Source organism: Trachypithecus francoisi, unplaced genomic scaffold, assembly GCF_009764315.1.
Source record: "Trachypithecus francoisi isolate TF-2019V2 unplaced genomic scaffold, Tfra_2.0 Lachesis_group2, whole genome shotgun sequence".
In the NCBI taxonomy this organism is placed as follows: Eukaryota; Metazoa; Chordata; class Mammalia; order Primates; family Cercopithecidae; genus Trachypithecus; species Trachypithecus francoisi.
Window position 1 is genome coordinate 171,711,950 of NW_022681465.1, and position 25,196 is coordinate 171,737,145.

General features: G+C 35.4%; 1 protein-coding gene across 4 annotated transcripts in view; it reads right to left on the minus strand.

Annotated features, from left to right (window-relative positions):
• Positions 1-601: 601 nt before the first annotated feature.
• Positions 602-25,196, minus strand: part of PRR16 (proline rich 16) — a 206,345-nt gene continuing 181,750 nt past the window's right edge. For 3 of the 4 annotated variants that reach the window (XM_033181458.1, XM_033181459.1, XM_033181460.1), the window contains one exon: positions 607-1,970. In XM_033181458.1, the coding sequence (XP_033037349.1) occupies positions 1,212-1,970 (759 nt within the window). In that variant the 3' untranslated portion in view covers positions 607-1,211. Of the gene's footprint in view, positions 1,971-25,196 lie in introns of all 4 variants that reach the window. The other variant, XM_033181457.1, reaches the window with a different exon arrangement.

The following is a 25,196-nucleotide window of genomic DNA, read 5'->3' on the forward strand; positions in this document are numbered from 1 at the left end:
AAAATATCTCATCAATTGAAATGAATGCAATTGGAAGTTAAATTTGGCCCATGCGTGGGTAAAGTTTTTTAAGCTGGTAGATAAGACTGAAGAGAAGGACTTTTATTTGATGTTAGAAGGAAAGATTCCTTCTCTTTCTTTTAGAGGACAGCAACAGCTCATGGTATCTTTCAACTCTGAGGGGGAAAAACTTACGCCCAATGCTGAACACATCCTGATACCAGAAGCATTCAGATTTCCCCCTATAATTCTCCTATAAATGTGGGTTCACTTGGGGAGGCAAAGAGTTTGCTAATGCAGGAGGTGAAACACCCTACAGCCTCAGTGTAATAGTTTAGGGTACATCCCGGAAGAATGCTGCGTATGAAGAGGGCTTGGCAACACAGGGAGAGGTCAACAGAAGGTCTTGAAGTACCAAGTGGAAATATAAAATATGTAGTGTGTAAATTTCTATTTATGATGTGGAATATGATGTTTCATTTCCAAAATTCTGATATACACTCACTGTAACTTCTCCAAACTCTGTCAGATTTGCTGCCCATTTTGAGGAAAGTTAAATGAGATTAAATGAACCACTACTTCAGTTTAATTCTGAGGAACATTTGGTTTTGTCATTATTTACTATTGTTTATTGATTTAACAGTATTTCCACAGACCAAAGTATTTTATTACATATATAGCTGAGCATGTAATTCATAATTGTATAATATAGAAAATAAACTTCTTGGTATTGGCCTCAGCATTTAATAATGAAAAACTAATGACAAACATCTTTAGAAAAAAATAATAAAATAGTCCTTCAGTATTAAAATTTCCTAGTAAAAAGCATTAGATCAAAGTTAAGAATATGACATGTTAATGCATAGATGACTTAGGCATAAATAAAATGAATCAAATCCCAGCTCTTATAGTAAATCAAAATAGGTGAAATCTGCAGGTTCACAGTTTGTCATAGGTCAATTGCAAAAACAATGCATTCGTATTTTTCATCATTCTGAGGTTTTTAATGATACAACATTTAAAATAATGCATACCCAGGATATAAGCAATGTGCTGCATACTTACCAGGTGATTTTTATGCCACTTTGCTGAATGCAGGATTAATATATTTGGGCTTTTTATTGCTTGAGTAGAAAGTGCTCGTTACTTATTATTTTATGTTTATAATATAGAAAATTAAAAAAACATTTTTTTTTTTTTAATGGCATACGTCACACGGTTGTAGTGGTTGATTTCCTCAAGATCGTCTTCTGTGGTTTTGGTGCAGTGGGAGGAGGCACAGTTGCAGGTCTGACAGGGGGGAAGCTGTTACTGTGGCTTATTCCCATTCCCCCATTTTCTAGTGGGAAAGGAGTGAGATGGGGTGGAGGAGGGAGGGGAGGGCCTTGGTGAGGAGGAATCTTTCCTGGTGGGTGGACAGGTTCGCTGTGTAAGTGGGCCTCCCTGTTTTTTATGCTATACCGGGTGTCACAGTCAGGACAATAGCCATGGTACTGTACTTTTTCATTAAACCGAACTCGCTCTCGAGGCCCTGCCTGGGGACATCTGTCTTTTTCAGGTCTATGCATCAGAGGCTGGACTGGAGCCTTGTCCAAGTTACTGTTGGGTATGCAGCAGATATCTCCATTTGGAATTTTGTTAGGTCCACCTGGTAAGCCTCCATTTCGTAGAAGGGTGCCATTGGTCTTTACTGGATTGGCAGTTGGAACCACCCTTTTGGGGTCTTCACACTTCACAGGTGTCAACCGTGGAGGAGGTGGTGGAGGGTTTGGCTTTCTCAGGACCGTGAGGATAGCAGATGGGTGTGCTGGGGGTTTAATAAGAGGTGCATTAGCCTGCACTTTGATCTTCTCTAGGCTGGAGGCTGTTGTGCCACTTGAGCTACTATTCAGCGTGTCCGTTTTGGAGCTGTCAGTCATCTCATCCTCCAGCTGTAGGTCAGAGGTCAGGGTGTCAATCTGGTCAACCACCTAGTGGAAAGGACAAGGTAATTGTTTTGAAGAATGACCCAAACAAAGTATACTAGAAACAATGTCTTTTTGTCTAGGGGAAATCTGCTATGGAAGCTTTAACTGATATTGAACTGAGCATTCCATCGCTGTTTGATGTTTTCAGTCAATAAATGTACAGAACAGTGACCATCACACAGAGGACCAACTGTTTGATAACAGAATTTCACATGCCTAGACCATAACATATGATTTGTATATGCATTCTATTTCTGACTCTGATATACCCACCCGTAAAATAGGAAACCTGATGCAGAAATATAACTGATGTTTTAAAATAATCAGAGAGTGCTTCCCTTCTGCTTAACATGTAGAAAGCTGTAGGAGAACATTGCTTCCAATCTTGAAATAAGAAAAAAAAGATCATCTGCAAAATCATAACTTTTCTTGAGACCAACAGAGATCTGACCTCACAAGGCAACCAAATGCACTGAACTGTCAAGAGTTTCAAGCCCTCTGAGGATATACAGAAGACATCAACTGTTCAACCTTTAGAAAATCACAGGAAAAAAAGCAGCAACCATCAGAGTGGGTAAAGAAAACAACTAAAACTTTGATGACTAATTAAAGGTTGAATCTGTGCTATTATGACAATTTAGAATCCTGGGAAGTCTCAGACACAGTATCATCTGTACTCACTCATGGCCTCCTTTTTACAGACCTCTCAGGCTGAGAGGAGAAAAGAGATGGAAGAGAGCCCCTGGTGGGCACACAGGCACAAAACCCCATCCACTTCTCAGACTGTTCTCCCTTATAAAGCAGAATCTTTACTGGTGCGTTAGCAAGAAACCCTCCAACCTGTAAGATACAGGCAACGATCTTTTGCTTCTGAGAGAGGGTAGAAGCAAAAGCTGTCTCACCTTCCAGAAAGGGAAAGGAAATTACTTGGGCCTAGGACGCTAAACTAATAAAGAGCAGACGTTTACTACCACTGGGGGAATGACAGGAAGTCACATCAGTCAAGGGCTACTACAGGCACCAGGCAGAGGAGCCAGGGACTCAGATAAGGCTGGCAGAGGCATCAGAGCATAAGGCAGGTCATCACCCATGTTAAGGAGAGAGGTTGTGAAGACAGGAACATTGAATGGAAGTATCTTAGGCAATGCAGTTCTAAGGAGAGTTTGGCAAGGATACTGGGGAGTCTGACATCTCCCATAACAGGGCTACCTTAGTGTCTCTGCCCTGTTCAGTCATTGGCTGGGAGCAGCAGTGTGGTCACTGCTCAAATGCTAGCTCTCGGAGTACAGCATCAGGGTCCTCAGTCATTTACACTCTGCATTCAGAGGTCTTGGAAGCTATTCTCATAGCCACCATATATGCACTGTTATACATATATGAGAATGGAAAAGTGAATGGGCTGTTTTAAAAGTAGTTTATGTAAGGAGACAGTTCCTTCATTTCACACATTTCCATCCATTTATTCCATATGGAGATTGTTCCCTCCTCTTTTACTTAGGTCTAAGTTTAATCAACTGTGAAGTTGGCTCTTTGTCACATGGTGGCAGGATTGGGCTCCAAATGAAAACACCCAAAGCATCTAGATGTTGGACAGGATATAGACTTTACTTCTTCCCACTGAGACTCTTGAGTGATTGATTCCAGCAGGCAGGTAAATGCCACCAGGGTTCAGTCTTTGGATATCTCAAAGGCCTGCAAACTCAGCAGTTTCAAAACATTCAACAGATATAATAAATTCCACAAATTTCTTCTAGTATTTTCTAGTTTAGCAAATGACAGTACAAACCTCACATCTGAAAAATCAGAAATCCGGAAACTATATTGGATACCATCCTTTCACTCGCCTTCTGGTCAGGAGAACAAGTCCTTCTATTTTAGCTCCTAAATAATGAATCTTAAATCCATTCACTTTCCTCCATTTTCACTTCTGTCATCCTACTCTGAGCCTCTATGATTTGCCATATGGACTATCTAAAGCCACTTTACTTCCTTTTTCATTTCAGTAGTCTCAATGACTTTTTCTTTTCTTTTCTTTTCTTTTTTTTTTTTGAGACAGAAATGTGCTTTTGTTAACTCCCCATTTAAATCCTTTATATGTCTGCTCATTTCTCCTGTGATAAAGATTAATTCTTAAGACAGACTTCAGGATTCTGCACGGTCTCACTCAGTGGAATACTCGTGTTTATCAACTGGCTCTTGGCAGTGTAAGGAAGTCTTCATTCGAAAGGTTTTGTGGAAAATCCCACTGTGGTTGATTTCAGGTTAGTAATGCGACATTACTGAATCTGAGGTTGGGAGTAAATGTGCAGTAGCACACAATTAAAAAGTATACTATATATAAACTCAGGAGCACAAATAATAGTGAACTGCAGTAAAATAATTTAAAATAACAGGGAACAATTAGAAAACTTTTGTTTTTAATGTAATTAGTTAAATTATAAGTTTATACAGTTTCACTTTTTGTTTTTTGTTTTTTTTTTTGAGACAGAGTATCACACTGTCGCCCAGGCTGGAGTGCAGTGGTGCGATCTCAGTTCACTGCAACCTCCATCTCTCGGGTTCAAGTAATTCTCCCACCTCAGCCTCCCAACTAGCTGGGATTACAGATGTCCGCCACCACACGCAGCTAATTTTTTTGTATTTTTACAAAATACAAAAAGAGACGGGGTTTCAGTATGTTGGCCAGGCTGGTCTCGAATGCATATCTCATGATCCACTCGCTTCGGCCCAGTTTCACTTTTAATAACTGTTATTTAACAACCAACCAGCTCACAAAATTTAAAAAAATATGATTGGCTTTTTAGCTAGTATGAATCGGTTCCAGTCACCGTCTCATGCTCCTAAATAACTCTCAATCCTCAACTCTGTATTTCTGCTCCAAGTCTCTCTGGTCTTCTTTAGGCCCTCAAAATTGCCTGTCTGCTTCCTGCCACAGAATGTTTGCACAAAACATTATTTCTTCTTGAAATGCTCTTCCTTCTTCTCTTAGTCTACTTAACTCTGACACATCCTTAAAATTTTTCCTATTGCATTCTAAAGGCCTAACATAACAACCGGTATTAATTAGGGGCTCAGCAAGGATTTGTTAAGTAAATGCTCCGAGGGTTATTTCTTCAGTTTAAGTGTGAGCAAAAAGCATTTTCCTTCCGATTTGATTTTTGGAAGTGGTTGTTACTTCAAAACTTGCTCAGTTATTCTAGAAGAAAATGGGAAGAAAAGAATTTATCCATGAATGACCACCGAGTTGGTTGCATATTCACCAGCTCTGTCTAGAAACTAAAGTGAAAGGCTGTCTAAACAATGTGAGAGGTAGAGAGACAGTCTTGGCTCATAGGTCCCTGTCCTATTTCACCTGGAGGTTATCTACCCCACACATTTTATTGTAGTAAATTCTGCAGCAAAGGAGAGAAAACATGTCTTTTATGAGAGAAGTGAAGTTGATTTTCAGGATGAATAAATGCCACCTCAGTTCCTGCTTGTTTTACGCTTCCTACCTGGTTTCAGTCTCTATGTTGTTATGTCCCGAGTGTCTATAAAATTCCAAGAGAATAAAAAACAAAACACTGCTTTCATGAAGCAGGGAATCCAGTGGAAGGGCCTGACTTTGACTAGATCCTCAAACAAGTAACTGTAAAAGTGCAACTAGCTCAGGTACTCTGAAGAATATAAGATGTTATAAGGGAAGAGGAAGACCCCATCAGAAAGGTCAGTGAAGCATTCTGTAAGGATGAGTTGGAGCTTACTGGCAGAAGAGTGGTTCAAGCAGTCTGCTCAGGAAGGAGCCTGACAAAGGCCCTCTGACAGAAGAGATCACCTGAGTGTGACTGATTTAAAGACTGTTTTGGCTCAAGGGTACTGTGAGAGATGAGGTTGGAGAGTTAGGTAGCAGCTGTCCTGTGACAGCCTTTGAGATGATGTGATAAAGTACCACATACTTTTCTTTTAAAGAGTTGCAGAAGTGAGAGGAGTATTCAAACAGACAATGAATTAGTACTTTCAGAACTGAAGTGTCCTCTAGTTAAAGTATACAGAGTTTCAAACAAGAAAATATAAACAAACTCTCACCCAGACATACCATAGTGAAACTAGAGAACACTGGAAAACAATGATAACAGTTTTACAACAACAAAAACGGGAACACCAAATATTTATAGAATAACAAAAATTAGGCTGACAGATTTTCACACAAGTAACAGTGGTCCCAAGATAATTTAGAAATAGGTTCATACTGAAAAAGTAATTGGGAATGTTAATATAGTTTAACTGATACAGAAGTGAGAGAAATAGACATTTTTAGACAACAAAGACTGAGAGAGTATTGCTCTTCTAGCTCAGTATTGAAAGTATTGATAAATGAAAATTCAGTGAAAGGTAAATAATCAGAAGGAAGAACTGGAATGCAAGAAGCATAGATAAACAAAGGTACTGGTAAACAAGTAAGTCAAATTATGCATTGATTACAGAACATAATATATTAATGACTAATTTGGGATGGGGTAAGAAAAATGGGAAGCTAAAATACTAGGAAAAAGAACATGTCTGATTGTAGGACAATCAGAATTAAACTATTTAAGGTCATTGTCTTTGTTGTGTGTGTGAGGAAAATTATTATCTATCTGATACTGATTAACTTTAATAAGTCAAAAGTGCAGGTGCAAATTTTAGAGAAACTATTGAAATAACAGATACAAAATTATCACTTCCAAAATAAATAAGAAATAAAAAGTGAATAAAGGAAATTCAATAAATCTAAAAAGGCAGAGAATAAGAAATCTTAAATTTTATCACAACAAAAAGCACCATAAATGAAAGTTGCTCTATAATAGAATAAGTGATGCCAATACATTTGTAATCACAAGAGTGTAAATAGATTAAAATAATGGATAAAAGTAGTGATTGCTGTCAAAAAGAGACACAGAAAGACAATATAAAGTTATAGAAATAAGATACATCAGGCAAATATTCAAATGCAACCTGATGCAGCCATATTAATTCCAAGCACAAAACTTAGTCCAAATCTTTCTTAAGCAAAGCAACAGTATAGTATCGATACCAACTCAGGTGAATAAATAAAACATAATTTAGAGTTCATGTTCATGTGTACACACATATATGAGTGGAAAAAAGATTATGAAGCAGCAATTCACATCAAGTGAATACAAATTTCCAAACACCAATAACCACACACTCAGTCTTACTAGTAATTGAGGTCATGCAAACTTGAAAAAACAACATAACATTTCTAACTCAATGATTTGGTAAAAATGAAACAACCTGATAATCTCAGTTGTTGGTGATGATGTGTATAATTGGAACTTATACATTGTCAGTGCAAATGTAAATTCAGTGAGTTCAGACAACTTTTAAAGAATATCTTATACATTGAATAAGGTACATACTTTGTGGCAATTCTACTAGGAACACAGCCTCGACTATGCCAGGGAAAGTCCGATAGATGCTCAAAGGGTTGAAAATACACAAGGATATTCCCTGTAGGTTTTTCATTTTTGTTATAGCAAGAAATTTGAAACAACCTAAATATCTATTAAAAAGTGATTGTGTTAGCAAATATAAAGCAGCTAAAAAGAATTAACTAGTGCTATATGTATCAGCGGAGATAAATCTCAAAAACCTAATGTTGAATATTTCAACAAATAATAAAAAAATATATTCAGTAGATATATCTTGTTTAGGCATAGAAGCACAGGTAGTTTAGTCAATACATAGAAATAGATAATACACATCAAATTCAGAGAAGGAGAAACAGGAACAAATGAGGGAAGTCATCAGCTACATAATACCAATATTTTATTGCCTTTAAAAGGATATAAAGTCATTCTGAAAAAATGTTAACATGTGTTAAATAAATTTTATTGTGGATATTTAAGGTACACATAGGTTATAAAATGCATATACAGTGAAGTGGTTTCTACAGTGGAATGAATGAGCATCTCCATCATCTCACACAGTTACCCATTTCTCCCCAACAAGAGAGCTATAATCTACTCATTTAGTAAAAATCCTAAATACAATACAATATTGTTAACTATAGCCCTCATATTGTACATTAAATCTTTCAACATATTTGCTATTTCGTATCCTTTGACTTACATTTCCCCATTCCCTGACCCCCAGCTCAGACCATGGTAACCACTGATTTTGTTGTTGTTGTTTTAGATTCCACATATAAGTAAGATCATGCAATATTTTTCTTTCTCTATCTAGCTTATTTCATTTAGCGTAATGTCTTCCAAGTCCATCCATGTTGTGGCAAAGGGCAGGGTTTCTTCCTCTTTCTCTTAAGGTTGAATAGTAAATATTTAACATTAGCTAAATGATTTAGAAAGAAATAAAATAAGTAAACCTTACAGATGCTATGTGGAAAACATACTAAAGGGTGCTGCATTTTATTTACTTAACCAATTAGATTTTATTACAGCCAAGTGAGAAGTAAATAAATCACCTAGAAAAGGAATCCGCTATATCCTTATAATTGCACATCTCTGTTTTGCTTAAGGTATTTCAAAGTATGAAATTGCACCTAAAGGAATAGTAACCACAGGCATGATAGAAATTAAAGAAAAAACAAAATGAAAGAAAGTAGGACTGAAGGGATAGATTTTTTGCAGACAATTGGAGGTGAGAAGATAGCATGGCATCAATCACAAATCTGGGAACATCCACATGTAAACATCAGGTATCCAGAAAAAATGTATCTCAAACTTGAAATTGAGTCATCTGTCCAAATAATTGTGGCTAGTCGGGTCTGTGAGGGACTTGGTTAATCACAGTGAAACAGAGAGAGTTTTAAAATAAGAATAATGGCAGAAGTTGTGTTTGAAAATCCCAGGAGGTTTTTAAAACCATGTATAAAAAGGAAGCTATAGTAGACTGGAATAATTAAGAATAGTGATAAATACAAGTTAGGAATCACATGAGCTCAGTATTTTCACATATGGAGAAATACATCTAATTAATTTTGAAACAGAAAAGCAGATTTAGAAGAAATTAAATAATTATATAATCTAAGTTATTTGTGGAAATCCAAATTCAGTTTATATTACTTCTACAAATCTTAAACTACAATGAATAAGGGTAATGGCACCATAGAGGTATCATTAGAGTGGAATTCAGATGTCCTAGCTAGAGCAATTAGATAAGAGAAAGAAATAAAGGGAATCCAAATTGGAAAATAAGAAGTTAAATTAACTTTCTTTGTGGATGATATGATCTTATTAGAAAAGAATAGAGACTCCACCAAAACACTATTAGAATTGGTAAACAAATTCAGCAAAGTAGCAAGATAAGAAAACTATTAGTAGCTCCTTTTCCTATGCTCCCACTGTGTTTTGTCCTTTTAATACTACAATTGCCTTAATGTATTAGGACTGTCTATTTATGTGTATTCCCCTAGAACATATAAGCATGTGTTTCCATCTTTTATCCCTGGCAGAGAGCACGGTGACTGCACATAGTAAGAATTCACTAAGAATTTGTCTAGTGAGGGAATTGAATAAATATAGACACTATGAAAAAAGTCATTTATTGCCAATATTTCCATGCTACCTCAGCTTTCCATGGTTGGGTCTGATTTTCACCATCTTTAATCCCTCCAATTCCAGATGGCCCAGAAAGACATATAAAATGGATTAGACAGAGAAAAATACAGAATTGGTGAGACTTGGTGAGCTCTCTTCCTATTTTGCCTAACTCGTAAAGCTTTGCTCCAAAGCTTGACACAAAAAGCAGTTGAGTCCAACTCCAAAACAACTAAAAGAGTTTAAGTATATATTTTTCTTCAAATACATTTCCATATAGCACTAAGTGTATTTAGAACCTAAATCTTACTTATATTGTTTAATAAAAAATATATAATTCAATTGCCTTAAGAACAAAACAAAATGTAAACCTCTTTCAATTTGAGTGAATCTTTAGCTCCTCCTTGTCAACAATTCTCAACCACAAGAATTTTCAATGACAAACTTAATGGAGAGAAATAAGAAACTTAACCCTGACAGAAACCTTTCCACGAACATTTATAGATTCCTGTAAAATCTTTAAGATTGACTTATAAAAACAATGACATTTTAAATATGGTGGCATTATCAGCAAAGAACTGAAGAGAGAAATTAATGGGAGCTATAGGAATCTCTAACAAGAGAAGGAGACAGGTAAAAACACTACCTTCCCATAACGATTTGATCTTTCTCAGTAGCTGAGTCCAAATGCTGGTGGGTAAAAGAACTGTGTCCAACACAGGCATAATATATAGGATAGCAACTGGCATATCCTTCTCTGGAAGAGCCCTGATATAAGCCTAACAGAGGCGAGGCAGGAAGTGGTGGAGTCAACAGTGAGGATATTCCAGCAAGGACACAGCACAGGAAGGCCACTTTGCCCTGACTTCGTAGTCACCACACACACACTTCATATAAAATGTGAAAAATCTCTACCCACCTATCCTAATGATCTACTGACAGGATGAAAATAAGCACTTCATTATACAGCCTACAACTCTGTATTCTGCTGCTAGATCACAGTATTTCTGATAGACTGTATATGAATTAATATGTGTGAATAAACCCTGTAGTTATCTTCTGAAAGGTAAAATTATATTGAATTCTACTTGCGTTAGAAACAATGTCATAAATGGAAACGTTGAAATTATCTCACAATTTGGTTAACTTCTCTTTGTATTTATTTACGTAGAATAATCTATAAAAACTTTAAAATTAGGAGTGACTTGGGCCTCTTTTGACTTCTGAAAATGTTCAACGTCCAGTATGAAAAAGTCGCTCAGGAGATCTTCACTAAATGCTTGTTTCCAAAGGAAAGACTAGAACTGCATTGGGTTCCTAGGCCTGTCTTTGGATTTCTAGAGGAATCACATTTCATTAACAATATTATTGTTTCTTACAGATGAGGCCAATCGGCTCCTGACTTAGTTCCACATTGTTCCTAAGTTTTTATCCCCTAAAGCAACTAAGCATGTCTCTCTTTGCAGTCTGAGACATCTCAAACACCATAATTGTATTATTTAACTCTTTCTTTTTTTCCTTGATATATTTGAAAAATCCAGAGTAAGTTAGACGGTCTTGATGTTGTCAGAGACCCAAGGTCTGTGTAACTTTCTGCTCTGCTATACCAAGGGGGTGGGCTCCATTTTCATGTCCAAATTGAGGACTGGGGCCCTGCCTTCACATATACATTTCAAGAGGTAGAATGAAAAAGGGTGGGGAAGTCATAACTACTCTTTTTTAAGGAGATGTTTTAGAAGCAATACATTTTATTTGCTGACATCTCACCAGTCAAAATAAAGTCATCTTGATACACGGATACTGGGGAATGTAGACATTTATCTGGGATATGGTTCTTCTACAAAATAAAGAAGAAAGGATATTCCAAAGCAACAAGTTTCTCTGAAAGAGATACTAAAACAAACACACAGTGACAATGAATATACACACTCACACAAAGGTACACGTCTAATCATACTGTCAGAAGGTAAATACAGAGGACATATACTTAAAAATGTTTACTAAGTATATAACTTTTTTTTTGCAAGTTTTTCTGGAAACAGAGTCAGGTGCATTTTTGGGAGGTGCTGTGTTGTTTCCTTTCGTAATATGTATATAAGTGGCAACTTACATCCTGTTCTCTGGAAATAAACCAGATTTTAAAATAGACAACAATCATTATTCATAGTTGAGCCTGATAAATTAAGTATTTTCTGCCTAATACTTTTTGTCAAAAGCAAGTAAAACTATAATGCGATTTGTCTTATTTTTCTGTGTTCAATTGGATTCAATTAATATTTATTGTGCAAGTACTATTCATCTGGTAATATGTAAGATACTGAGGATAAAAAAATAACTTGGCACATATACACCATGGAATACTATGCAGCCATAAAAAAGGATGAGTTTGCATCCTTTGTAGGGACATGGATGCAGCTGGAAACCATCATTCTTAGCAAACTATCACAAGAAGAGAAAACCAAACACCGCATGTTCTCACTCATAGGTGGGAACTGAACAATGAGGAAACTTGGACTCGGGAAGGGGAACATCACACACTGGGGCCTATCATGGGGAGGGGGGAGGGGGGAGGAATTGCATTGGGGAGTTATACATGATATAAATGATGACTTGATGGGTGCTGACGAGTTGATGAGTGCAGCACACCAACGTGGCACAAGTATACATATGTAACAAACCTACACGTTATGCACATGTACCCTAGAACTTAAAGTATAATAATAAAAAATAAATAAATAAATAAATAAAAATAAGTTTCTAGTTTAAATGAGACTGACCATATGTACTTCATGTCTTCCTCCTCAGATCATCTTTAAATGACAGTAAAGAAGTAAGTATAGTAATACGCTCAGAAAACTTTGAGAAAAAAGTGAAATCTAACCAGAGATTTTTATAAATATGTAGGTGAATTAATAAAAAAGGTGGAAAAAGCACTGATGACATCCCAGAAGAATTTCAAATTTTAAAGTGGAATATAGAAAAATTGGAAGAGATAAGTAATACAAAAGTTAGAGTGGGGCATTGTTGAATCACTGTATTTCACAAGAACACATTGTGTCTAATGGCCCCATATTCTTTCACATTCAACACAATTGGCAACATAGTAACAGCTAATAACCTTAAGAAAAAATCCTGAAATCCTTGCTATAAAAATATGAAACAATGTCTCTGGATAAGAATGCTCTGAGTATGGTTAACAGCAGTTCCGAATAAAGCTCTTAATTTTTTTCCATTGGGAAAGTCATAAAGATGGAGTCACAACATCCAGCCATTTGCTCTTGCTCCATGTATGGGAAGATTCTAAAACATCTATATTATAAGAACATATGACTAAGTTTCATGAGATTTTTGAGATAAGCAACAACACAAAACAGAAGGATCAAAATGAATGAATTGATCAATGTTGAAGATGAAGCTTCCATTATTAGTGAACTAAATAGAACTTTGTAGTAAATCTAATTAATCTGTTTAGAGATGCTTGAAAATGTACTGCAGTTATAAAATAATAACATGTAAAAATAAGCAATCATAAAATAAAAAATTTGAATATAAAACAAATGCTAGATTTAAAAAATATTAATAGGCTGAAAGATAAAAAAATCTTAGAAATATTATCAAATATAAAGCAAATATATATTTTAAAACTACAAGAAAAAAATTAAAAGACATAGAGCATAAAGATCAATATTGGAGCTTCAATAACTGATTAAGAAGTTCCAGAAACAGAAAAAGAGAAAATGTGAGATGGTAATAATAAAATAAATAATGGAAGAATAAAGATTTCATGGCTGACAACAGAAATGGAGCTTCAAATGTAAAGGACCAATTGAATGCTGATAAGAATGAATGAAAAATAAAGAAAAGTCAATTTCAAGACACTCAGAAAAAATACAACTCACATGATCAATACAGTTTATTCAGGAGGAACAGACAGTCAAAGACATTTTACCAGTAACTTCAAAAGTTCCAGGAGAAATTATTTCAACCCCGGTTTTAATTCCTGGCTAAATTAATAATGTTTTGTAAAAGTAAATTAAAATATTTTTAGATATTAAGGACAAAGACACTTCCTTCCTTCACATCCATTCTTTAAAAGTTAATTAAGGAGATATTCTGGCACAATAAAAATGGAATCCAAGAAAGATGAGATGCATAGGATCCAAGAAACATTACATTTAACCCAGCGATTTTTTTTTTTTTGCCAGAGGCAGCAGCATATACAGTGGCATGCAAGTATGAAGGACAATTTTTTCTATATTGGTAAAAATAAAGTAGGTAGATGGTATATCAATATCACACATGTCCAAAAAAAACAGTTAAGAGGTTGCAGGAGGCCCTGTAGTGTTGCCATGTAAGACTTTAGATACTAGTTGAAACTTTAAAGCTCAATTCCTAAAAGATGTGTATTTACAGGATTGATTAAAAAATGTAGGAAGTATTTGTACATAGACTGTAGATGAATGCACATGTTTTAGTAGGTTTTGTTTTTCTTTTTTTCTTTTCTTTGAGAAATGGTCTCACTCTGTCGCCCAAGCTGGAGTGTAGTGGTGCAATCTCATCTTATTGGAGCCACTGCCTCCCAGGTTCAAGCGATTCTCCTGCCTCAACCTCCTGAGTAGTTGGGATTACAGGCATGTGCCACCATGCCTGGCTAATTTTTTTTGTTTGGTTGGTTGGTTTTTTGTTTTGTTTTGTTTTAGATATGGGGTTTTGCTATGTTGCACAGGCTGGTCTCAAACACCTGAGCTCAAGCAATCCACCCACCTCAGCCTCCCAAAGTGCTGGGGGATTACCGGCATGAGCCATTGTGCCTGGCCTGGTAAATTCATGTTTTAAGTCTAATTATTTTATAGCCATAGCATAGGTAGTATATAAACAGCCCATATCTAAATATAAAATTCCACTCTAGATAAGATTTGTGTAAAAATGTTAACAGACCCTTGTAGCCTTGAGAAATTACACAAGATTCAGGGGTTTATGTTAATTGAAACACTAAATGATGTAAAAATTTTAACACTATAATTTGTAAAACAAGATATTTATGTGCTTTCTAAAGACCCATAATATAACGCCAAAGTACCTGGTTTCATTTAATTCTTTTTGTCACACAACCATATGCATTTGTGAACTGCACTTGAAATAAGTAGAAGTGACCTAAATCATCATGCACCAGTTCTAACTTCTAATCGTCACATGCCGAAATCCTATTTAGGAAAAAGAAACATAAAACAAGTACTAAGGGAGAAAGTGGTATTAAAGCATCACATAGTTCCATATAGTTAAATGTATTACATGTTATAGTCCGTACATGTAATTCTCACGTTTACTTGTCTATAAGTTTTATAAATGAGGTTTTTGCTTTTCTTTCATTTGTAACAAACATTATTCACAGATTATAATGGCTGAAATATCATTGCTAACTTTAATTTCTGTTTTCATCAGCTACCTTGTGATTTTAACAGACAGCATGGCTCTACTGAGGCTTCCTGTAAAGCATGGCAAAGGAAACATCCTTCATCACAATTGCTTTAGTAACCTAATAGATGTAAAAGCTGCAACTACTTGCATTTTGTGTGTATACACTTCAGAATGATTCTATTATGTTAATCATGTTCAGAAAGAGACTGTAACTCAAGATAATGGAACTGTAAACTTTAACACCAGCTTATAGCTTTCAATATCTGTAATCTCTTTTTGTATTTGGGAAGTATGAATTAAACAAATCCTCAAGTTGTCTCTTTTAATTTTCCCTCTAGATGTGAAACTAGTTCAATAAAAAATATTTCGCAAGCATCACAGTAAGGTAGTAAGAGTAAGACTCTGCTGTATCCAATGCACTCTTTCTTCTATTCAATCCATTCTCTGCCTTGCAGTTAGAGAAGACTTTCTTTAAATATGTATCTATTTCACACACATACACACACACACACACACACACACAATATAAATTATTAAAAGTCCTTAATTAATTTGCAATTGCTCTTAAGATAAACAGGAAATACTTAACAAGGCTACAATACTCTGAGGAACCAGGTCCTACCATCCACACCAGGATGCTCCTGTGTCACCCATCCTCACTCCACACTCTTTTCACTTCTCTTAATGCTTAGAAGATGCTAAGTTCCTGCCTGTGGGTTCTTGTATAAGGCATTCTCTACTTAGGACTAGTTCGTTTCACTGTTTCCTCCCACAACACACACACACACACACACACACACACACCCCTCACCTGCCCTTCAAGAATTAGCCCCTGTATCTCCTCAAGGCACTCTTCCCGATTGCCTTCAAGTCCTGTTATGCAGCCCTAGATCTCCTGTTCCTGTGTTTCACACCATGTACCACATGGTGATCCAGTGATTCATTGTGTAATCAGCCCCTTAAGGGTTGTCTCCTTGGCAAGACTGTAACCTCCCAGAGGGCAGGAAATCCTGTGCATTTATGTCTAGAATAAGAACATATGTTGAATGAATGAACGATAAACATACAATAATCAAAGGAAAAGTCTTACAACAAAATGTTTTTATATTAGATTCTTATTGTTTACATTTTGTGGTTGATTATAAACTTTTGAAGTAATAAATCTGGGTGGTAAATAGTCTATGTTCATGAGATTTATAACCTCTTTGTTTTTCATATACATATATATACACACACAGAGATACATAAATTTAAAATGTATGGCACTTTCATAGAGAGATGGTATTCACGTGCTATATTAAAACAATTTTGAAATATATAGCATTAGTCATCAATATTTTTAAATAAATATTTACATTTACATTAAAATGACATTTTGACACGTTTTTACTTTTTACATCTCAGATACTGAGCAAAATGCTTAGTGTACAATGCAAAGGAAGGCACATTTTAGTAAATTATACTTTATTTGCTTAAATTATCTTAGTATCTATTCACAGTATTAAATTACTTGTTAAAAAGATCAGAAAACTCTATCTTCTCCTTGATATCTCAAGCAGATATTTCCACTGTAGAAATAATAGCATTTATCATGAATTCAAAGTAATATTACTAGAAATGTTGATACTGATAACACTACTGCATGTAAAGGTAAGATGGTTGGATATATTCATGAATTGGACTCTCACTAGTTTGAGATGATAAAACTGGGTTTTTCTAGTGTTAGCTCTGTACTTTGCAATTTTTTTTAAAGAAAGTAAAAAAGAAACTCTGATATCTGATCTTTGAGAGAAGAGGTGGAAAAAAGTAGGGAGCACATAAGGCACAAATAAAATGCACAGTAAAAGGAAGATTTGAAAAATAAAACGAGAGTTCTAGGAGTACAAAACCATCCAATGTAGTAGAGCGTAAGGGGTATGGTGTGTGTGTATATGTGCACATTTTAGGATTTTAGTAAATAAACGGGCAAGCTAGAAAAAGGAGGAAATGTGTAAAGACAGAAAGCGAAAAAGATGCAGGTAAACAGGTTTGAGAATGCCTAAGGGTCTTCAACACCATGCTAATGGGTGGGGTTTTACCTGAAGGTAATAGGCAGTCACTCGCAGTTCAAACAGAAAAGTGCCAAAAAGCAAGTCATAAAAAAGGATTATTCTTGTCACAAGCAAACCTACGGAAATTACGGAAAATGATACAAATTGTGAGATTACATCATATTATATTTGTGTTCGTGAAAACATCTGAAAATCTCTAAATCCCATCTTTGGCATATTCTCCACAAACTTGAAAGTTTGGCTCAAACATGAGGGGAGTGAGCTTAGCATGAATGCACAGGAGGATTTTATCCTTGGTTCACTAAAGGTATAGAGCATTATGATATTCCTTTCTGTGCTGGAGTTCCAGCATTCATAATGGAGTAAGGGGGTTGCATTTTAAAATACAATATCTTCCTGTCTTATTTAATCATCCAGAATACGTGACATGAAAGAGAGGGTTTAAAATTTGAAATTCTTGTAGAATAGGCTTTCTAACCATTTGCTTTCACTGTCATGGGGCTCCAGAGAATTTTTATAAAAATAAATTACATACAATTTGAAAACAATGAAAGTCTACATAACAAATATAAGTCATTTAAATCTGCCAAGAGATTTTGAAAATTGATATTTTACAGCTCTCATTCTGTTGCCAAATCCCAGAAAGACTTCAACATTCACTTTTTTTCTTTATGAAAACAGAGAATTTAGTGTATCTATAGCAAAAGCCATTCATGTTGTTTAATTTTAACAAAACTATGTTGGGAGATACTATAAATACACATGTTCTATCTGTGGTACTGAGAAAGGCAAAACATAGAATATTTTTTCTAACTCCTAAAAATGTTAAGGCAATGAACATATGAAAACTGTAAAACCAATCCCATTGTGAATCTGCATTATTTATCACTTTTCACATGTCCAAATATAAAACATTGCCTTCATCACCTACAGTGCATCAAAGATATTACATATTTTGCTTATGGTCAGAATAAAGGTATTGTTTATTTTGTGTATTACAACATTTAAAACACTATAATTACACCCTAAAACTTTTGGTAGTCATATAAATCCATTGTTTATCTTCATATATATACTCTCATTCGTTTAAAAAAAAAAATCAAAGCCCCCTAGTGTTCAAAACTGTATATTTCTATTGTACTTCATTAAATTCTCTATGAATTATTACTTTAAAAAATAAATTAGCATGTTTGTTACGCTGTGAACGTAAAACCTAGAAACACTTTTTTCTTTCAAAACAAAACTTTTTCTTTTACTGAGTTCTAATTTAAAAGAAAAGGTGAAACAATTGTGGCATTTAAATTAATATCATTATTTTAAAAACACCTCTTAAAATATGCTGGGTAATTTAAAATTATAAGTTTGACAACACGTTTTAAAATTTCAACTTTAGTATGTGGAGGATTAGACTTATGAGCTGTAGGACACATGATTTTCACACGTAGAAATCAAAAACTAGAGGATAATGTCTAATTATTCGGAGTAATTTGTAATATCTATCTAGTCTAATAACACATTTTGCCAGAAGGCTAATGCTAATCACTCACATTCACATAAGAACTATACAAGGAATTATTTAAAAAACGATAAGCCATTTTCAAATTGTAGAGTTGGCAAATTAAAAGGGGGAGGTGTACGAATACACCTCCATCAAGCAGGGAACTGTGATAAAGAGGGGAGGGTGTGGCGGCCTCATATTGCCCTTTTCAAAAGGTTTTCAGAGAAGCTAAAATGATTTTTATGTGAAATTTACAGATTTTCAAACACTGGTGTAATAATAAAAATAATTTTAAAAACTGATTGTGCAAGCTGTGCCAAATCTGCTTGGAGTTAATGAGCTCACACACACGTCAACATTTTGAGGCCATTTGCTTAAAAGACTCAGTATCATTACATGCAGCCACCACAGAGTTATTCTCTTACAGCATGTTACAAAAAAACACTTGGATAAATCTTCCTCAAAAGTAAAATAACTGCATTCGTCTTTCCTAAACAATAAATTCTCATAGGGCATGCCCTTCGCAGAGGGTCACTTTATTCTCTTAAAATATTTTTTCTCAACCTTTCATTGCCTCATCGCATCTAACAAGATCTGCTCATACGGCCATGCTTCCCAGGATTGCAGCACGAGTACCTTAAGACAGATAAGGATTTGTCCAGTATTTTTTTTTTTTTTTTTTTTTTTTTTTTTGTTGAGACCGAATCTCACTCTGTCTCTCAGGCTGGAGTGCAATGGTGCGATCTCAGCTCATAGCAATCTCCACCTCCCAGGTTCAAGTGATTCTCCTAACTCAGTCTTCTGAGTAGCTGAGATTACAGGCATCTGCCACCACGCCCAGAAAATTTTTGTATTTTTAGTAGAGATAGGGTTTCATCATGTTGGTAAGGCTGGTCTCAAACTCATGACCTCAGGTAATACGCCTGCCTCGGCCTCCAAACTACTGAGATTACAGACATGAGTCACCGTACCCGGCTGGATTTGTCCAGTTCTTTACACACTCACTGTTTTAATCAGCATACTAATGAATATAGTTAATTTTTAAAGTAAATTAATTCCACAACTTCAATATTTATTATTAGTAAACAATAGTTACCTTTAGTCCACTTCAAAAATGGGTTGTGACGCACCAGAGCGTCATAGCATGTCACTGAGGAACTTTCTATTACAAGTTGTTTTATTGCTTAGCAAAGTGTACCAAGATGTTGAGAGGTAGCTTAGACACAACTGTCCAAAGCAACAAAGTAACAATCCAATTCCCAAAAATACACATGCTCTACAGTGATATGAATGTGTACCTCAGAGAGGCAAGAGCTTCTTAGATAGGAGAAAAGTTGTTTCTAAGCTCATTTTCCTTAACTTCAAGTATTTTAGCATGAGCTAAAGTACAAAATCTACTTAAGACGGCAGGATGAAGAATGGAATCTCTAGGAAATAATCACAAAGGAAAAGTTTCTGGACAGTAAGAGCAAATAATTAAAGTAGGCAGTGTGCATTGAAGGAAAGTGGAAATAAAATGACTTCTAATTATTTTATTTTTACTTTTTGTACGCTGTTCAACTTTTTTAACCTTTTCAACAGCAGACATGCATGATTTTTACTTATAAAAAGTGAGGTCATAGTGAAAAGTTTAGAGAGAAGATGATGGAATAATCATTTGCACTTATTCTACAATAAGTGCAAAGAGCAGAAATTCCTTGATTGTCCTCCACCCCCATTCCTGCTCCTCAGACCCGCAGGCCTTCAAGCTGTAGGACTGTGCCTGGAAAGAAATAAGCTCACCCTCATGCTCGGCCTTGCCTGGGAGGACCATGAGTCTTAGACACGAGAGAAACACACTAAGGAAAAGTTAGCACACTTTTCAGGTCCTTTTCAGATCGTTTAAAATTAAACATAGCAAGATGGAAACAACTGGCAAGGTGACTCTGTAAACATTATTGTGACAAGGTGTGTGGAAGGGTAGAAAAAGAAAGAAAGAAATATACAGTGCAAAATGCAGATGAAGAGCTGTTTGGAAGAGAAGAAAAACTTCCCTGAGCGTTTTGTGCTACAAAAATACATAAGATATATACTTATTAAAAGGGAATAAAATAGAAGAGGAATTGAAGAGTCAAAGAAAAAAGCTGAGTTCAGAATAGCACTACTGACAAACCAATAATATGCATGAAGTAAGATGAAGAATAGACATGATTGCAACTGGATTATTGACGTAAACACTGTGACCACAGAAGGGGAAAAAATCAGAGATTTCTCACGTAGGCCTGCTCCTAACACTTCCAAAGCCTATGTTAAGAGTAAAATACAATATATCCAAATATTAAATAAAGATCATTTCAAGGTAATAAACTATTGAAAATGTTTACATATTCTATCCTGCTACCTTGAAAAATACACCTTAATAAAAGATCTGAAAGGCCAAATTTTTAAGACAGAATTTATGGATAACTCAGCATTCCATGTCAGTATGTAGCAGTGAAGAACCAACCCTAGCTGCCAAGGCCTGACCATAGCCCATTACACTCCATTTTCCACCCCAGCTGTGCCTATAACATGAGGAGCCTCATATGTACATATGTGGATACCCCAGCCCACACTTCCAAGCTCTTTCCATAGTCCCTGCAAATAGTCAAATTGTTGAACAATTTCTTAGGTCTAAGGATAAACATACTAGTGGTTTGGTCTGCCCTCAGACAGAAAATTCATGACAAGGAGCTACTCTGAGTTGTTGAAATGTGTTTTGAAACAATGGTTGGGGAATTTCAGGGTCTTGGGTACTGTAGTGTGATCTAGAGGGGAAATACAGATTTGGGAAATACAGACTTTAGGTGGACAGAGATGCTTGGCCCATATAGCAGCTGGAGGAAGAGAGAGTATAGTGTTCTGAAGGACAGTAGCTAAGGCAAAGATCTCTCTGTATTAAATTTAAATAAATTAGAAAGGAAACTGAAAAGGAAAGAATAGGTATGGAGGAAATATAAAGTTGATATACATCATAAGGAATGTTACTTTTAGGATTATTTCCATATTGACTCCATTATTATAGAACAGAAAAAAAAAAGAGTATTCAAGAGGCTAATTTCTCTGAAAGGAATAAGCTACTGACTTTGGCCATTTAAATTGTACAATGTGTTCCAATAAAATCTGTTGGCAAACAATTGCCACTAAGAAATTATCCAGCACTTCAATGGAACCAAGCAAAAGGAGCCATTCAAGCACAAGAGAGAAAAGTCAGGCTGGTCTCAGACTTTCCCAGAGCAACAACAAAAGACAGGAGATGGAACAGCAATGAGTACAAAGTTCTGAGGAAAGAAAGTGTGACCCAAGAATGTCATATCTGGTTGCTGTGAAGTATAAAGACAACAGACATAACAGTTTCAAACCTCAAGTACCCAAGAAAGATACGAAGCTCAAAATGTACCTTCCCAAAAGATGAAAGGACAAGCTATGATAAAGAGACTGTAGCAAAATTTAATGTCCTGGTGTCTACACATTGTGAAGAAAATATGCTATCTTGGACGACTTTAAAATTGCTAGGTTATCCTTCAAGTATAGAGACAACTGACAGAAACTCTCAAAGATCTAAGAAAACACAGATTACAAGATCTCAAACAGTTCTTTAAAAACAAACACACAAATAAAACAGCAAAATGACTTGATGATATATTTGACACCATAGGATCATATCAAACATAGAAAAGAATTTCAAATCCTTTTGTTGCTTTTTATATTCCATAATCACTAAATACTAAATACTATCATAATATAAAATAAATTCTGAAGTTATACCATTTATGCAAATTCTAAAAACACATATAAGACTGCATAATGTCATGAGGGCCTACATAGTAAAAGTTCAAAAGCAACAGGAAAGATAAGCTACAATGTCAAGGAGATGGAGGAGACTGGCTTCACAGCAAGAGAATCAGGGGTTTTGTGGTATCTGTGTCATTTAAACAAGGAAAAAAAAAAAAAAGCCCTAGGCAAATATGTCAAACAAGAGCATGTCTTAAATCTGGATCATTGGTACCTTGTATTATTATACTATTTTCTGCTGTAACATATGCTTAAAAGTGTTCATAATTTAAAATGTTAAAAAGTGAAAAAGTATTGACTTGCTTCACCATGAAAAAGTTTTGAATAATTGTATAATATGTGAGATTATTTAAATGTAGATTCTCTGCTAAGAAACAAACATAAAGGGCACTGTGGCATGCTTCCTTTAACGTGATGTCTGTCAATGACAAAAATTAGACTGATAAAATATGTTGCCACTAATATCATATTATTTAAAATGTGTTGACAAGAACAAAACTGTTCATAAGAAATACAATTTGAAATTATGTAATAACTATAACGTACATGTTTGAGGACTAGAAGATAGAAAGTTTTTAAGTGTACTATAAAAGTATTGGCTTGCCTAAAGTCGTGAGTGTACTTATACTGTCCTTATTCTAGTTTCATAAACTCAGGATGAGTTTAGTAATGAAACATTCCTCTATGCCCTACACTCCACACTCAGTCTGGACGGAGCAATCTAAGCCTTGAGGAAGAGTGATCTGACTACCGAATGCATGGCAGTGCCCGTGTAGTCAGAAGCACTGGGGCTCTGGGTTGGAGGATATGCATATAATCTTAGGTACTTCAGCAACCCGATCAGTAGCCGTAATGTGAAGGTCCTTCAGCTATAACATCTGACACTCTTTTTAAGCATCAAGTGATTTGGCTCAGTGGTACATTCTCAAACCACTGCAAGTTAAACCAACCTTCCCTCAGATGACTGTCTTTTTTTGATCCAAGAATATTAACCTAGCCAAGCTGCCGTTCAAGTATAAATACAAGAGACAAGATAGTTTCAAACCTCAGGTACTCAATGAATGTAAAAAAGACCAAAATTTACCAACCCAGAGGATGAAAGAAAAAGCTATGTTGAAAGGATTATATCAATATTAATCTACTGTATATTTCAAAATAGCTATAAATTGAATATTACTAGCATAAAGAAAAGATAAATTTTTGAGCTGATAGATATCCCAATTATCCTGCTTTGATCATTATGTATCACATGAATGTATCAAAATATCATGTACTCTGAAAACATGTACAAGTATTATATATCAATAAAAACATATTCAGTGGGTAGGCCTATACATTCTGAAGGAGGAAACATATTACATTTTATATTTGACATTTAAAAATTGCCAATTTATCCAATTACAGAGACAACAAACAGAAGTTCTCAAGGAACCAAGAAGACACAGACTACAGACATCTTGAATGCTTCTTTAAAAAATAAACATTTAACAGAATACTACCCACTTTCTGCAAGGAAATCTGTGTCTAAATACTGAATCCCAGAGTTACTCATTGAGCCCCACAAGATGAATACTGGGAGACATGCTCCCTGCACCTGGACAACAAAATCTAGCCAACAAAGAAATAGAATAAAAATAAAGGATGATCTTTGAAAAACCCCAACTACTAGGACCTGGAATCAAATTGGTTCACCTTTGAATTTTTATTTTGTGGGGCCCGTGCTTAATGATCATCGTGTGCATCCAATGAACTTTTTGAGCATTTTAAAGTATGGTTAATGAAATACTTGGAATCAAACTAATATAACATCTGAGACCTTAAAAGAACTATGAGGGGGTGGCAGGGGAGAGAGACAGAGAGAGAAAACCCACATTGAACTCCTGAAAGAACCCTGATTATGACCAGAGGGAAGAATAAGAAGTTGGCAAGGGCTGGGAAGGGTAGGAGGGAGAGGGAGATGAAGAAATAAAAAAAAAAAAGAAGGAAATACAACTTCTTTAGACTTTTAGATGAACAAGGGCAAGATAATTTGATTTCAGACTATATTTCTGGATTTCAGCTTTAAAAAGTATTAATTTTTAAATAATGATTTCACTCTCATATAATTAGAAAAATGGGAGCAGATTTATATACGTAGGGATTCTTACTGTTGGCATTTTATTATTGGAGTTCTTTATATAAATTGTATCTGTCTTGGAGTTCAATATGCATATGTATTGTTGTATCTTATTTTTGTCTTTCATCAAATTTCAAAGCTTCTGCTAGACAGTGAGATTGGAAACAATACAGGATAAGAAAGAGATTAGCAAGTAAATATTTAGAATTGAATACAGAGAGCCTTCAGAATTTATTTAATTATCTTATTTGGAACAATTTCAGTGCTTAAAGGAGACAGTGAAAAAGTGAACACAGGTATTTCCTATTTGCTTCATGTTTCCCTAGTGCTGCCTGGACATTGTGCAAGTGTTGGTTCCATGAAGAACAAGAGAAATCAGAGCTTTTTTTTTTTCTCCCCCCCCCCCCCCACTCATGGGAAACTGTTACAACAGCTGCAGAAATGTGGAAAACCTATAAGCCTAAGTGAGGCTGGAGTTGATATACTGGGCAGACATACATGTTACATTGGAGAGTTACCCACTTGTGAGCTTCTCAGTATAATGTGAGGAATGCCTTCCATTGTGAAATCACATATTGTTGCAGGAAAAAAAAAAAAAAGTGCAAGAACATTATGTAGTTGTATCTGCAGAGGGAAAATTGAATTTAAAGCTACTAATATTTCATTTTCAAATATGGGTCCAATAGTTAGAACTCCCTGGGAACAACAACAACAACATCAAAACCCACAAAACCTCATCACCAGTATTCCCAGGAAGGTACTCAAAAAGAAACAGTGGTTGGTACTGGGATGGCA